Genomic DNA, 15728 nt, shown 5'->3' with positions numbered 1-15728 from the left:
TAGTATATTGCCTAGCCTGAAAGCAATCCCTTGTTAGTGCAGGTGTGCTCAGTGTGAACAGTAAGTGGCTTGGCTTTGCTCATGTTGTAATTGGCCTTCAAGTTCACAAGCATTGGTTAGTGAGCCGTGGCTCATCTGGACAGCCTTGCCTTGGTAACTGCAAGGCTGATGTCTTCTTGCACAGCTGCTGAAAGTTCAGGTTGAAACTTTTTTCCATTAATAGTGTTATTTGTGGCTGGATGCACAGGAGGTGGGTCTATGTTGCAGTGCCAAATTGAGCAGTTTTTCAGCCCTGTGTCAGGAGTGTGGCAGCCTTCAGCCATGCCATGGACAGGAGTGGACAAGATAAGGTCTATCTGCATTTCTCCATTGTGCTTGTTAAGAAATGCCTTGGCATGGTGGGGAGGGACAAATATACCTTAAATACTAATTCTTTATAGAAAGGTATCCAATTAGTACTCTCAAGTGTAAGGCCCCTCCTGAATTTAGGAGCCAAAAGCCACGTTGACTGTTTCTTCACACTGGTGATTCTGTGATGAGACTGTAATTTGTGAGAGGGAGGGGTGATCTGAAAGCTCTCTGTGGGTAAGAAGCTGAATCTCTCACAGCCCCAGTTCTCTTGTGCTGGAACTGGCTGTTTTGCCTTTACTTTGAGCAGGATGACTGAGCTTTCTGATCTTTTTGGGAAACTGTAAATGGGGAGAGGTCAGTTAAACAGTTTGGAATTCTAGGATAATGAATATTTAGGTTTTTTTACTAGAGGAGGGCGAAACAGACCAGGAAACTCAGAATACTTGACAGCTTTAACACGTATGCCTATGTGAGGGAAGAAGTAGACTATTTCCACAAGGTGGAAGAGGTGGATGTCTAGGACCTGCATCTGGTTTTGTCACGTCTCTCAGAATTTATCATGTGACCACATAATGAAGTATGAGCCCTTGAGCAGGGAAATCATTAATGAACTTGGTTCCAACTTCCCACATATTTTTAGACAACCCTCTGTTAAAATAGAAATTTCATCCTCCCCCTACCTTTGGCTCATGGAAGACTGTTAAGTTTGATCATACTGTAAGAAACTAATAATTGTTAATGTGGATATAGCAAGATCTTAGAGTTTTACATTCACATTTTCCAAGTACTGCTGCTTTCCTTTCTACATTAAAAATGTGGCCTACTAAAACACTAACAAATGTGACACATTTTCTGTTAGTGAGGAAGTCACTGACATGGCTATTTTTAGCATGCCAGAAGGTTGTTCTAATACAATAAATTTAGTTGCCAGTATTAAAAACAGAACATGAAGAGTTAATGAGCATACAGCAGGCAGAGTGTAATGGCAGCTTACAGAAATTGTCTCCACCCAAAAATGCAGCATTTTCAGTCTTTCAAATACAGTATTAGACATTTAATTGCATCTCTTTTATTTCAAATGCAGGATAATTCCCTGAGTAAGCAGTTTTTTTACTTAAATAAAACTTTTCCAGAACTTAATCATGTGGAAGAAGTTCAAACAGCTAACAGTGAGCTGGAGATGACACATTCTTTGGCCCAGGGAAGTAGTGTAGTGGTCTGGCAGGAGCTCTTGGACTGTTCCAAAGCTTCACCCTGTACTGTCACCAGCCTCCTTCAGCACTGCTGTCTCCCCCACCTCTGCATCTCCTCTCTGACTGATCTCTGGGGTTTGAATTCCTCTTTGACTGTGCTGCCATGAAAGGGATTTTTCATACTTGGTCTTAAAAAGTAATCCATGACCTGAAAAAGCAAAAGGGGGAAAAAGGCCCAAACCAACATCCTGAAATGAGATGACTACAGTGGTAAACAGAATACCTCATTCCTTATAAAGAATGGGTCTTTGCAGACTGGAAACTGAATCCCAAGGCATTGAAAGCAGGAGCAGTGATAGGAAGAGCAGTCTTTTAAAATGGTACTACAAACTTCTGGATAGCATGTAGCATTTTAGGCAGTATGTAGATTTTAACACCCACCTATACCCCATAACCCGAAGATTAAGTAATGAATATACATAAGAGATGGATGAGATGTTTGCTTGATGCCTGGTAAGGCCAGGTACACTTACCTGGACAATCTGCTACCTCCTTGAATGCCCTTTTCTTACAGCATCCTCGGCACATGTTAAACACACATTTCGTGCCCTGGGTTGGGATAGCAGTATAAAGAAACTTTGTCAGTGAAAATAAAATTATTACTGTTTACTATAATAAGTAACAATACAGCTCTGCACTTTCAGATCTTCAGGAAAAAAACTTGCACTCAGACTAATGAAGATGACGGAGTTGACGTCATATTGGGCACTGTTCACTGTTTGCACATAAAGAACAAAAAAACCCCAACCAACCAACCGAACCAAAAAAAAAAAAATCCACATTCAACTTGTGCAACCCACCACAAGCAGCCACATGCCATAAGCCCTCTGGAACAACCATGAACACATTTGGTGCTGGTGAGCTGGCTCTAGTTCTCTGCAACATGAAACACAGTGCAGCTATACTTACAATATGTTACCACCAGAATTACTTCCCTACTTGCATCTTAAAATACATCTGCATATTTACTGAAGTATAATGTATGACCCTTAGGGGACAGCAGCAGTTGAGCTTGGCTAACTGATGAGGTGGCAAAACAAGCCTGGGTCTCTGGGGTGCTTTGCTCACACACATTTTAGAAAAGAGAGTTGATATTGTTAGTTGATATTGATTTGTTTATTGTTTACGTGGTTCCATTCACCCCAGTCAGAAAATTCTTCATGTTTAGGAAGGTTTGAGTTCCTTCCCCTTTTTCTTCTCCACACCTCCACAGCCCCCACCCCATTTCATGACATAGCTCAGAAACACATAATATAGGGAAAAAAATAATTAGAGGCCTCGTCAGAAGACTTCAAGAGCTACCTGCAACATTACAACAGCAAAACAAAAATAAGTCTAAGTCCTGGTGCAGACAATCTTGGTTAAGGCACCAAGCAGTGTCATCTGGATTAGCTGTGGAACAGAATGGCTTTGAAAGCAGGCCAGCCTAGTGCTCAATGCTTTCCCAATAATGAACACAGCAAAAAAATCCCATTTTTTTCATTAGCTGCAGCTTCAAATTGAGCCCCAGCTGGCTGCCACTGCTTCGCTACAGTAACAGTGTTACAACAGGGAGCAACAGCACATGCTTGTGTTGCAGGCTCCCCTGCCCCCTGAGGTGTAATGCTAATTTTTAAGCTAGAACACAAAATTACTTGCATCTTACACCCCACTTTACAGGTATATTAGCAGCAATAAATACACTCTGCTCACACAGCTCAGCAACACCACCCTCTCAAGCAAACAGCTATGTTCCCCAAGGGAAAAAATAAACAAGCAAAAGCAAAATTAATTCTTGGCAAATATCAAAATATTTGAAATTTCAATACAGAACCTGTAAAACCAGCTGCCTCATTTCACATTGCTAATAGTGAAAGTCAATATTAATCTGCTGCAAAGGCAGGACTGAGGATGAGGAGGTGCTTAGGCTTGTTTTGATAAAGGCAGAGATCCAAACACAACACAAAACAGAGCTGCAGGTGCTGCCTGACACTGCAGGCTGTACTGCGATGATATTTGAAGTATTTTTATTTTACACTAAGAACCACACCAGTTATTCAAATTTTCCCTTTGCAGAAAAACTCCACCCACCACTAACCCCAGTAAGAGGGGTTCATTTTTCATTTCACAGTAAAATATGCATGTCATACATGTCTAGAAGTCTGGAGATTTGTTTCCAAGGTATCTTGGGAAATTCAATTAACTCACTCAACTGTCTTAGCAATAAATACCCTCAGCAGCAGCAGGACTACACATTTTTTGACAGGAAGGCAAATTCTCTCAAAGAACCTATGTATGTTAAGGATTTTTGTACAGCACCTTGAACCTCAGAGACTGGTTACAGTTAATGGTTAAAAAGCTTTCGCCCAAGTATTCACTTTCCTCCCCACACACACACTTACCAGCAGGACTTGGCATGCACCTATGTGACTGGGCACTGGCACAGACCTACCTCAGGATTTCGAATAACACAATAGAATCATAGAATAGTTTGGGTTGGAAGGAGCCTTTAGAGGTCATCTACTCCAAACCCCTGCAAAGAGCAGGGACATTTTCGACTAGATCAGGTTGCTCAGAGCCCTGTTCAACCTGACCTTGAATGTTTCCAGGAATGGGGCATCCACAACCTCTCTGGGAAACCTGGGCCACTGCCTCGCCATAAAAAATGACTTCTAATCTAAGGCACATCTACTCTGAATCTACTCTCTTTAAACCCATCACCCCTTGTCTTACTCCAACAAGCCCTGCTAAAAAGTCCATCGCTGCCTTTCTTTTAAGTCCCCTTTAGGCACTGGAAGGGGCAGTGAGGCTCCCCAGAGCCTTCTCTTCTCCAGGCAGAAAAGCCTGTCTCTCAGCCTCTCTCCATGACAGAGAGACTCCATCCCCAATCATCTTTGCAGCCTCCTCTGGGCCTGTCCTAACAGCCCCATGTGTCTCCTGCACCAAGGGCCCCAGAGGTGGATGCAGAACACCAGGTGAGGGTCTCACAAGAGCAGAGTAAAGGCACAGAACCCCCCCACCCCGTGACATGCTGCTTTTGATGCAGCCTAGAACACAGGGGCTTTCTGGGCTGTGAAAAAACCCTTTCTGGGCTGTGAGTGCCCATGTGTGAGTCATGACCAGCCTCTCATCCACCAGCACCCCAAAGTCCTGGGCAGGGCTGCTCTCAAGCTGTTCATCCTCCCAGCCTGGATTTGATACCATGGTTGCCCTGACCCAAGTGCAGGACCTTGCACTTGGCTTGTTAAACCTCAGAAGTTCCCAGAGGCCACTGCTTGAGCTTATCCAGGTCCCTCTGGATGGCCCTGTCCCTCAGGTGTGTCATCACTCCACTCAGCTTGGTGTCATCTGCAGATGTGCTGAGGACAATCTTGATCCCACTGTCTCCATCACTGATGGAGACATTGACCAGTGCTGGACCCAGTACAGACCCCTGAGGGACACCACGTGTCACCTGTCTGCATCCAGACATCGCACGATTGATCCCTGCATGGACATTCCCTGCATGGAAATGCTTTTATGGATGCTTGTACTGACTTACCTTAGGGTTTCCACATTGATCACATTTTGCATACTTGGCTGAGAGAGAGAGAGAGAGAGAGAGAGAGAGAGAAAGCTGATTTCACCAATGTATTTTTATGTGGAAGAAGTAAGTTAAAAAAAAAAAAAACAGAACCAGACAAGACTTGGTGCTTTTCTAGCCAGAGACTCTTTTTGAAATAAAAATACAGTATCTCAAAAAACAATGCAAAGATAAAAGTACTTTGAATTTTTAAGTGCCTCTATGCTAAAATCCAAACACTGAAAATTTTAGTCCTCAAGTCAAGCATAAAACAGGAGGACATCATCTTGAAATGCATATAAAATTTCAATTTCAAATGCTAGTGACTGCTACAATGCAGTTTGTAAACCATTTTGATCTTAAAAAGATGCTTAGAATTAGTGACCTACTACTTTGATCCTTGTTTCCTTTACTAGTGAACCTTATTTGAATCATGTTGTTTGCTATTGAAATTTCAATAGCAACAATTCCTCCTCTTTTCAAAGAAGTTTCTACAAGTACACAAGCCAGGAAAATTCTTAGCAGCAAGTTATGTCAAAGGTGGTATCAGCGTATCTCCATACATTTGTGCCAATAAATGGAACTTACGTTTTAAAGATGGATCAAAGCTTTTATTTGGATTTCTTAACTTCTTTTTTTGTTTATTCTTTGACAGAAGCTCAGAATTTCCATCTTCCTCTTCTTCCAGAGCACGTTTTCCCCGCACACCTTTTTCTGTTCCACTATCTCCATTCTCCCTGCATCTCTCCTTTGGCCTGAAACAGTGAATTTCATCATAAGTTGCCTGGAGGGAAGACATAGCTGTTCCCTGACCATTATTTTGGTTTACAGAAATCTGGGTAAACCATAAACCTTTATATCACAGCTACAATGAAGTGTCATTGCCCTTAGAAGTGGGATAGAAAAACCTAGCTTTTTTGGTTAACACTGGCAGTTAATAACAGAGACACTACCAGATATATCAGTTGGAAAGCCAATTAAAGTTGGTCAGCTAAATTAGGCACATCATGTTCTTGTTCTCAGCTGCAGTGGGATTCCTAATTTTTAATTTCCAGAGAGAGAGAAATTTGAGGAGGATCCAAAGAAGAAGATGCAAACAGTGAGCAACATCCCCACGAACAAAGCAATAATTAGGAAACAACCAAACTAGAATAAATATAATCCAAAGTCTTCTTCAGTATTTTTTTTTTTTTTGTGAATGTAAGCTGCTAGAACAGAATCAGTGGCTGATACTGATGGTATGGGTTGGAAAGGCCTATGAGTACCTGTAAGTATCAAAATAAGTAACTCACCCTGGCCTGATGTATGGCTGACAGATCCAGTGGAAAAAAGGCAACCCTTCTTTTGGCTTTTCTCCTTCTTTCTGATTAGCTATTTCTTCCTGCAGCATAGAGTTACAATCAGTCTTCCTGGAGTTGTCAGAAAATACACTAAATAACACTTCAAACTCCAGGAAATCACAAACTGAAATTTAAGCTAACAATTACTGACAGTTACGTACAGGCAAAAAAACTATCTACTACGACAGATGAACTGAAGCACATTTGTATTTCCTAAATCAACTTTATCCCAGGTAAAGTTGTCCAGGCTTAAGGGGATGCTACTGTAGCAAGCTATAAATATCAAGGTTAATAAGCCACAAAGTCCCAGAGAAGTGACTAATGGATGTCAACTCTATGACATACTTGGTACATTCCCACCAAGTGCAGGCAGTGCTGTTCTGGGAGATTAGGGCCCATCTTGGTACCTGGCATCGCAGTTTCAGCTCCCTGTTGACATCTACAATGCCCTCTAGAGTCTTCACTTTTGCTAATTCTTCACGCAGCTGCTGGTAAACTTGAAGCCTGAGGCAAAGCCCAAACATCAGTTATATTTAGACTGCAATCAACTAAAAATAACAGTATAAAAGCATTTTATACACTTTTCCTGATTCATTTGCCTTTGGCAGAAGCTTACATTCCTCTTTGTAAGTCCAGAGAAAAGCACATATATGTCTCTTTCAGATAAATACTCGGCAGACAACCAAGGTACTTTGACATAAGATAACATGAATGTACAGTGCATCAGCTGCTTCTCAGTAACTGCCCATAGCTATGCTCTTTCTCCACAATAAATGCAACAGCACTTTGCCTCACAATGAACAAAGATGATAGTTAACTTGTGTTTGCCATGAAGTGTGTGCACATGGGCAATTGCTACTTTGCAACTGGCATGCTGTGAGATCACACCCTGGCTGATCTTGTGGCAACTTGTTCATTCCCAGTGCCCTGTTTCCCAGATATGAAATAAAGGGTAAAAGCCTCAGCCCACATCCTCTCCAGCCAGATCCAGGACAGAAAATTTTGCAGCATACTCATTCTGGCCAAATAAATCCTTGCCAGAAAGCCCAGACGCTTTCTAAGCAGGATGAGCCCTGAAAACATTAAAGAGTTCTAAGGAGATACTCACGTGTGATGCCAGAGCTTGAAGAGATGAGCCCTAACATAAGACAATGGACATGGGTACTTCCGCACTATCTCCAGATACTCCTCAGCCATCTCCCACACCAATGGGTTCCGGCCCTCAAACAAAGCTGGGTTATGAAGATTACCTTCTAGGGAACGAAAATAAATGCTCAAGCTTTCATTTCAGGATTGAAACAAAGGCCAAAATCTCTGCTCTGGAGTTTGATCATCTCTTTTGTGATTCTACAGCCACAGACACATCACCCACATACTCTCAGAAAGAATACAGGGTCTGTAATGCTCTAGCCTGACCTTGGGATACTGTATTTCGCTATGCAATTCCTAATTGTGCTGAGCAGCTCATATCTAATTAAAGTGCTGTTTCTAGAAAGGCATCTAACCTTGACAGGAAGACAGTAAACCAATTAATAAATAGAGAAATAACTGCTTTTGTTGCCCAACAGTTAAATACTGAAATGACAGGTGCCTTGCCTTATGTCTGTATTGATATTTGTCTGGCCCAAGTTCACAGATACAGCTTCTCACTGTGCTTTACTCTACGGCTTCACAAGCCTTTTGTTAACCAGTATTTTCTAAAACCAAGATTCTACAACCCTTCTTTAATTGTGTGAGTGATTAGAAGCTTTTCTGATGCCTATCCTAGCTCTTCCTGTAGGAAGTTATGTCAATTCTTTCTTGTCCCAATCCAACATGAACCACCTGCAGGAATATTAACCCACAGATGCACTTAGTTCATTTGGAACCATTCAAAAACTGTTCCACTGATTAACAGATGTCACAAAAATATTCCAGGGCAACGGAAGCCCCATATGCCTCCCATATGTCAAGTAATTACATTTGAGCTCAATGAGTCAATGGTATTGCAAGTCCAACATAACGATTCTTTACAAAGCTTAAGGGATCCCTCTTCCTGGTATGAGATGGCCAGTATAAAATGAGGGAGAATGGCCACTCAGCTGTCAAGCAAAGCTGTTCACCAAGTCAATCTGACATAAGTTTTTAATAAATGTATACAGAGCTGCTAAGGGAATAAGAAACAACTCATATTCTCATCAAAATAGAAGTTAATTTTCTTTACCTGCACTCATGACACCATGTACTCCTGTCTTACGGATGCATTCTTCCACATCGCTGAGACACTGAATGTTTCCATTTGCAAATACAGGAATGTTTACAGCTTTTCTATACCAATGAATAAAACAGATGCATAAAACTGAGAATTAGAGTCAACCCAGAAATTCTCCTCCTGTCACATCAATTTGTTTGCTCTTCAATGCCACTGTACACTATGTTTAAAATCCAGTGTGCTAGCAGGAATCCACTAAGACTGGTACTGCTTACTAACCTTACAGCTTGAATGTGCTCCCAAGATGCCACGCCAGCAAGTGGTCCTTTCTGTTCTTTAGTACGGCCGTGCACAGTCAGCAGCTGGAACACAACATTACATTTACTCTCCACGCGTATGAGCCACTGGAATACATCCACTGAAAAAAATTTCCTTCCACTCCCTACACTTCAGGGATGCCACTGAGTTCCTGCTGCTATTTCAACAGTGCAGGGAGTTTAGCAACACAGAAAGATATCAATAGCTCACCTACTGTGGCATGGTTTTAGGCTCCTTTCATCTTGCTATTCCATGGCATGACAAGATTCTATCGTGGGAGAACCTACAGGTTTCCTTTCCTTTTCCTTCTGGATTCCATTTGTGATTCACTTTGGAATTTGTGATATATTGATCTAGCTTTCTCCTCAGCAGAAGGTCCAAATACTGTCAGTACTATCTCTAACTACAGATCATCTCTTCCAATTTAATTGGAGTTAGAGATGCTGCCTATTTCTAGATGTTGCCTATTTAATTGGAGTTAGAAGGCTGCCTATTTCTTCTAGTGATACCTTTTGATACCCTTTTTCTTCTACAGTACTGTGGATTTCATGCATTTACACTTGCCTCCTGCAGCACTATGTGAAGATTGAGATGCTCAACCACAGTGAAGGATGCTGCACAGTGCAGTGGTTACAAGAGACTGAAATCATTGTGTCTTTCGTACCACACTACTGACCTGCAGCCTGGGACTGCAAACACACAGGATCTGTCTGCATCCTGTTTGCTCTGTCTGCAAAATAATGCAGCCTATTCAAGAACTGGTCAAGGACTGGTCATCAGATACTTTACACAAAGATACGTGTCCGGTGCAGAAGCAGAGGGAGCAGCTGCCTTCTTACCTGGCAGCCAGCTTTCTCCAGCATCTGTGCGTACTTCACTGTCTTGTCAATGTCTGGGAAAACGCGGATTTTGCATGTGATGGGAACAGAGAGCTTCTCGTTAGCCAGTAAAACTGAGAAAGATTGAAAAGACAGGTAAGTGGGCTGCACAATGCTATGAAAAGTGTCTGCTCTCCTCAAGATCTGATACTGGGTGTGGTATGGAAAAAGCCTAAGAAGTTACTGATATGCAGTTCTTACAGCTTAAAAAATCAGCAGTGTCCTCTGCAATCTTTACTGCATAGTTTAATCATGTAACAGTAACACACACATGAAACCCAACATCTGCATCCTAACAAGATGGCATAAAATAGTCACCCATTTAACAGTCCTAACACTTCCACTGCATTAAATCTTCACTTTCAAAGACCACCCCCTCACAATTTAATTATTGATACAAGTTTATTATCTTCACAGGCTATTGTACTCCTCCAACATTAACTCTTGCTTGTCTACCTTTCCCACAAAAAGGTGCTTCACTTCTTTGCAAATTATCACCAAAAATATCATTATAAGTAGAGTCTTATCCATGGCAAGCAGAGGCTTATCAAGTGAGGTAGGCTGTGGATGAAATCAAGTAGTAAATGTAGCTTATAGAGTCAGGGTGAAATCTAGGACATGGTAAACCCCCAGTCCTTACACAGTACATGGAATCACAAAAATACCAAAAAGAGAGCTCACAAAGAGAGCCAACGGGAAAACACTGAGTAATGTCGTGTCTGAAATTCTCTTATCTTCCAGAGCTTGGATATACAATGTAGGAAGTCACCTGCTGTCTTCTAATCCAAATCCTATGAGTTCTAATGATAGGTACTTCCCATCACCCTTTCAAAGGAGCAAGCAAGGTGTATACAGGTGGAGCAGAAAAGAGTGCTCCACCATTTTAAAGACAGATGGGAAAAAAGGAGGAAGAGGAAAGCCTAAGACACCTCTCTTACTAGATAGCCTGGGTTCACCCAACTAGATGACCTTCACACTTTGAGGCTATTCTGATTTGCATATTTCTCAACAGCCACATTACATGCTGGGCAAGGATGCACTGTCTAATCTTCCAGATTCTCAGCAGTGTCTTTGTACCAAACATCACTCAAGATTCCCCAGACCACCGGGAATGCAAACAGAAACAGGACTCTCTAACTTCATGGTTCCAACACATGCTTTGAAGTTGGATGAAGGCACATTCTCAATTCTACAAAATTACCAAAACCTTGCTTTTTATATCAGTTACAAATTAATTTCTTAAAAAAATATGATACTGTTCACAACAGCTACTGATAGCCTGAAAATAACCTACAAAAATTAGGAGAATAAAGGCATCATTTGCTATACTCTGGACAGAAAGAGTACACGGAGTTGATCAGAAAAGGGCAACTGTGGCTTCAAGCAGAAACACGACCCTTGGCACCTGAGAACTTCAATGTGAAAAGTAAGGCACCAGGACTTCTACTGTTTCTAGAGCTGGAGAGCCACTAAGCTATCATATGAGACTGGAACTTAATTGACTCACTTTCACCTGAAGTCTGTTTCAGGTACAAAAGTCTTTTAGCAGATCTAGTGTGAGTTTGCAGTGGGATACCATCAAGTATCTTGAGGGTGCCACTGGAATACAGTATGAAATTAAAAAAAAAAAAAAAAAACAAAAACGAACAAAAGAAAAAAGAACACAACTGCCCCTTCAAAACCCAAACACAACTCTGCCCAAAGAAATATGATGCACCTCCTTTTCCCCAAAATCTCTAGACCTCCTCTCAATAATTAATTCATCCTATTCCCTCTCTAAATACTTACTCATTCTCTGAAGAAGATCCCACTCCTCTTGCAGAAATGCTCCATAGTGACCTATGATAAAAGAGCATATGACAGACTTTTGCAGGAGAGTAAGATCCTGAAGCACAGTTTTCATAAACTCTCACAAAGATCCAGACACTCAAATGGCTTACTGGCAGAAACAGAGTTGCTCTGTCCTGCCCAGCTGGAAGAGTGGGATGATTCTGTTCTCCCTGCCACCCTAAATTTACAGGATAAACAAGGAATACCCACACCTGACTTTCACTGGCACTCCCCAAGGCTGATGTGTTGACACTTGCAGCTCAAAGTCCAACTTCTCAGGGTTTATACTAGATGTTGAATAAATCCTATTGGGATAACAGATGATCAGACTGAAAGATCTATTTGTATCACTAATAATTTCCTATTAGTCTTTGAAAGATATTTTAGAAGAAGAATGAGCAGTTACTGAACAAATATTTTCTCAACACCTTAACTGGTACAAAATTTTCAAACACTGGCTCTGGTTTTCAAACATGCAGTATCTAAGGGATTCAGCAGGTGTCATCCTCTTCTACACCACTGTGAAAAAACTGCAAGTATCAAGGAAATAGGAGATCCTAAGGGTCTGAATGATCTAATTTTAATTGCAGTTTTTCAAAAACAGACTGAGCAAAAATAATAAAGAAAATCAAGCTCTTACTAAAAATAATGTTTCTGAAGGATATTCTAGACACAGGAGCTGTCACTTAAGAGAAATTAGAATTAATTATATCTAATTTTTGCTTTAGGTACTACAAAAAACATTACCTGCTACATTGGGAGTAACTAAGTCTGACTTCAGCAGTACTGCAGCCTCCCCATGGCTTGATTTGGCCCTCTTGATATTTTACTGCCAACATTCACATTTGAAACACCATTTGCCATTTCTCTGCTTATCCAGGACTCAGATTTGCACATACCTCTCTTTGCAATCATTTGAGGGCAACCCAAATTTAGGTCTATGGCATCACAGTAATCCTGAGCCAACAGTGCTGCTTGGACAAACACTTCAGGATCATTGGCACAGAACTGTGAAAACCAAAGAGAAGTGGAATAATCAGGCAACAGCTTTCTTCAAGTACTGACAAAACGTTATGATGTAGTTATGAAGCAACTACCTGCTAGAGAAAACAGGCAAATATGCACAATTAATAATACCAAACACTATTTCTCAAAATGATCAAGGGAAGCCATGTGATGTAATCTTTCTGGATGTCAGTAAAGCATTTGATACTGTTTCTCACAGGATGGTTCTGGACAAAATGTCCAGCCCACAGCTGGATAAACACATTGTGTGATGGGCAAACAACTGGCTCATGAGTCAGGTGCAAAGGGTTATAGTGACTGGGATGACCTTAGGCTGGTGACCGGCCATGACTGGGGTTCCGCAGGGCTCCATTTTAGAGCCAGAGCTCTTCAACAGCTCCATGAATGACTCGTAACCTTGCTGACATTTGTAACCTTGCTGAGGATACTAAATTGGGAGGAGCTGTCCACACCCTGGGAGGCACAGGGGTCCTGGAAAAAGACCATCAGAGGGCTAGGCAATCACAGACTAAGTTTAATAGACAAGCAGCCTATTCTGAACCTGGGACAGGGTGACTCTGCATGTATGGACAGATAGGCTGGAGAACAGTGCTGCAGAAAGGGACCTGGGGGTCATGGTTGATGGCAAGTTGAACATGAGTCAGCAGTGCCATGGCAGCCTCTAAAATGAATTGCCATGGAATGTGAAACAGACACATGGGCTATAGTCAAATGCTCAGTTTTAACTGAATGTAATTAATATTACATTTAAAACACAGTGCAAAAAGCAAATTAATAAAATAGGTTAATTTGAATCTTCTTTGTTGAAGAGGACAGAGACAAACTGTTCTTCTCATTTATGGTTTTAAACAGATTTTCTAAACCTCATTTTTCACAAAAACCATTTTTGTCATGTCTTTAATAAACTTGAAACAAAATTTAAACACTTCTGAGCAGAAGGTGTTACTTAAATCCTACAGCACTACATAAAATTATGACTGACACCTACTAAAATAAAAAAATAATTTGCTTTCTCTGAGAAACTGAAATTACAGAAAGCCTCCAATCATGTCATACAATGAGAATGTTAGCAGAGTAAACAAAGTCTTCAGAGCAGGCTGAGCTCAGATATACCTCTGTCTAATCTAAGACTCTGTGACCAAATCTTTAAGGACTCCTGCACAAGATCAATCCAAAGATTAGTTAGTTCCATACTTTATATCCAGTAGTGGACAGTGGGAAGAAGGGTAACACAGCAAGCTCACAGCAACTGATCCTGTTCAGGTAGTGTCACCAGGACACACAGCTTACTGAGCTGAAGATCTGTGACTTACAGCTTTCAAGATTACTTGATTTTCCACCACTTTTATTTTTCTGTGTCAAAAGAAACTACATCCCACAGAAGAAGAATATACAAGATGCTGAGATTAGCTCATTTGGTTAGAGCATGGTATAGCTAGTAACACTAAGGCTGTGAGTTCTATCCCTGTATAGACAATTCACTTAAGAGTTGGACTCAATGTACTTGCGGGTTGTGGACTTGTGGGTCCCTTCCAACCCAGAATATTCCATGATTCTGTGAAAGCTGTACTGAGACAGATCAAAGATCAATACCAAAATGTCTGGGGAACAGCAGAAGATGAAAAAATGTCTTTATGGACTTTGGAAACAGAAGGTGTGTTTGTTGCACCTGAAGACCCTCAAGTGTTTTCCTTCATTTGCTTTCTGAACTCATGTAATGTTTCAGAATCCAGTACATCCCACAGCAATTAATTTCACAGTTTATAACTACCACTATGCTTACTTATTTCCCATTCATCATCTTCAAGCCAGTAATACTTCCACAGGCTTCTCTTATCTCTCTCCTCAGTCAACAGAGACACTTCTTTTCCAGGCTAAAGAGTCCTCATCCATTTAACTGCTCCATGTGTGGAAATCAGTCATTCCTCTGCCCATGACAACAGTCTTTGCCTGCATTATTCTCCAACTCTACAAGCCACTTTCCCTCTTTGGCATAAAGTGAAATACCTTAATACCACACAGTAATCCAGAAGCAGAAGCAACATATGCTTCAAAGTCTGTCCTCTCTTCCGTGCATTCTTTCTCTATAGCTAAACACTGAGCTCAGGGTTTCAGATTACTACTCAAAAAGCTCTGATCCTCCTTGAGTGGTACCAGAGCCGGGACACACCCTGACTCTACCAGACCAACTGTAATCTATTTCTAAAGATGAGGTGCAGGGGACTGAAATCCTCTGAGAAGTCCAGTGCTCCCGGCCCCTTGGTTAAGACAGGAAAACCTCTGCTAAACATGGGATAAACAGAAAAACACACATCTTCATGAGCTAAGTATTGTCAGCGGTATTTAGATGAAGAAAATGAGATTTCTATCATCCCATACAACCACGTTAAAATGTGGATTAGACTGACTACCTTCAACTCATGCACATTTGGGAAACGCCTGGATTTGTTAGCATGAGCGGGGCGGATGGGGCGCGTGGGTTTAGCAGTGCCGACTTGCGTCCTCAACGTTACCCAAGAATGGCACCGCAAGGCGAGCCCAGGGAAGCTCCTCCCGGCAGCAGCCGCCGCCGTCGCCCCCGGTGCTGGGGCTGACGGGGCGAGCCGGGGCGGGGGCCGCGCTCACCTGCACGATGAGCGGCCGGTCCTCAGGACAGGCCTCGCCGTAGAGGTTCTCGCGGCGGTAGTTGGCGTCCCTGAGGAAGACCTGGGCGTGCAGCATCGGTGTGTAGCAGAGCTGGGCGCCGTGGCGGCGGCTCAGCAGCCTCCAGGCCAGCTCGCTCTGGTCCACCATGGGCGCCACCACGTAGTGGGCGCTCCGCAGCGTCTCCCTCCAGAAGGCTTCCCCGCGCAGCTTCGGCATCTCCCGCTTGCTCGCCCGTGCAGCGCTGCGGCTGCTGGCGCCCCGCGCCGCCGCGGGGCTCGCGGCCTGACGCCCTCAGGCTGCCGCGACCGCTGCGCCCGGGCCGGGCACCGGCGCAGCCGGACGGTGCCACCGCCA

General features: G+C 42.4%; 1 protein-coding gene across 5 annotated transcripts; it reads right to left on the bottom strand.

Moving 5' to 3' along the window:
- Positions 1-1390: 1390 nt before the first annotated feature.
- DUS1L (dihydrouridine synthase 1 like) lies at positions 1391-15698 on the bottom strand. 5 transcript variants are annotated; one of them, XM_053960124.1, is made up of 14 exons: positions 15354-15698; positions 12602-12710; positions 11661-11711; positions 9834-9946; positions 9671-9724; positions 8956-9038; positions 8689-8792; positions 7594-7738; positions 6893-6989; positions 6438-6526; positions 5734-5900; positions 5125-5162; positions 2078-2153; positions 1391-1752 (listed from the first exon to the last, which is right to left on the bottom strand). In XM_053960124.1, the coding sequence occupies exons 1-14, from the start codon at positions 15588-15590 to the stop codon at positions 1601-1603; spliced, it is 1515 nt and encodes a 504-aa protein (XP_053816099.1). In that variant the 5' UTR covers positions 15591-15698; the 3' UTR covers positions 1391-1600. The 5 variants fall into 5 exon arrangements, 4 of the variants coding, with proteins under 4 accessions (XP_053816099.1, XP_053816102.1, XP_053816101.1 ...); XM_053960127.1 differs by having other exon boundaries at positions 9834-9886; XM_053960126.1 differs by lacking the exon at positions 9671-9724.
- Positions 15699-15728: the final 30 nt, after the last annotated feature.

Source organism: Vidua chalybeata, chromosome 19 (assembly GCF_026979565.1).
Source record: "Vidua chalybeata isolate OUT-0048 chromosome 19, bVidCha1 merged haplotype, whole genome shotgun sequence".
Lineage (NCBI taxonomy): Eukaryota > Metazoa > Chordata > Aves > Passeriformes > Viduidae > Vidua > Vidua chalybeata.
Note: the sequence above shows the minus strand (reverse complement) of the source record. Positions and strands in the feature narration are given on the sequence as shown.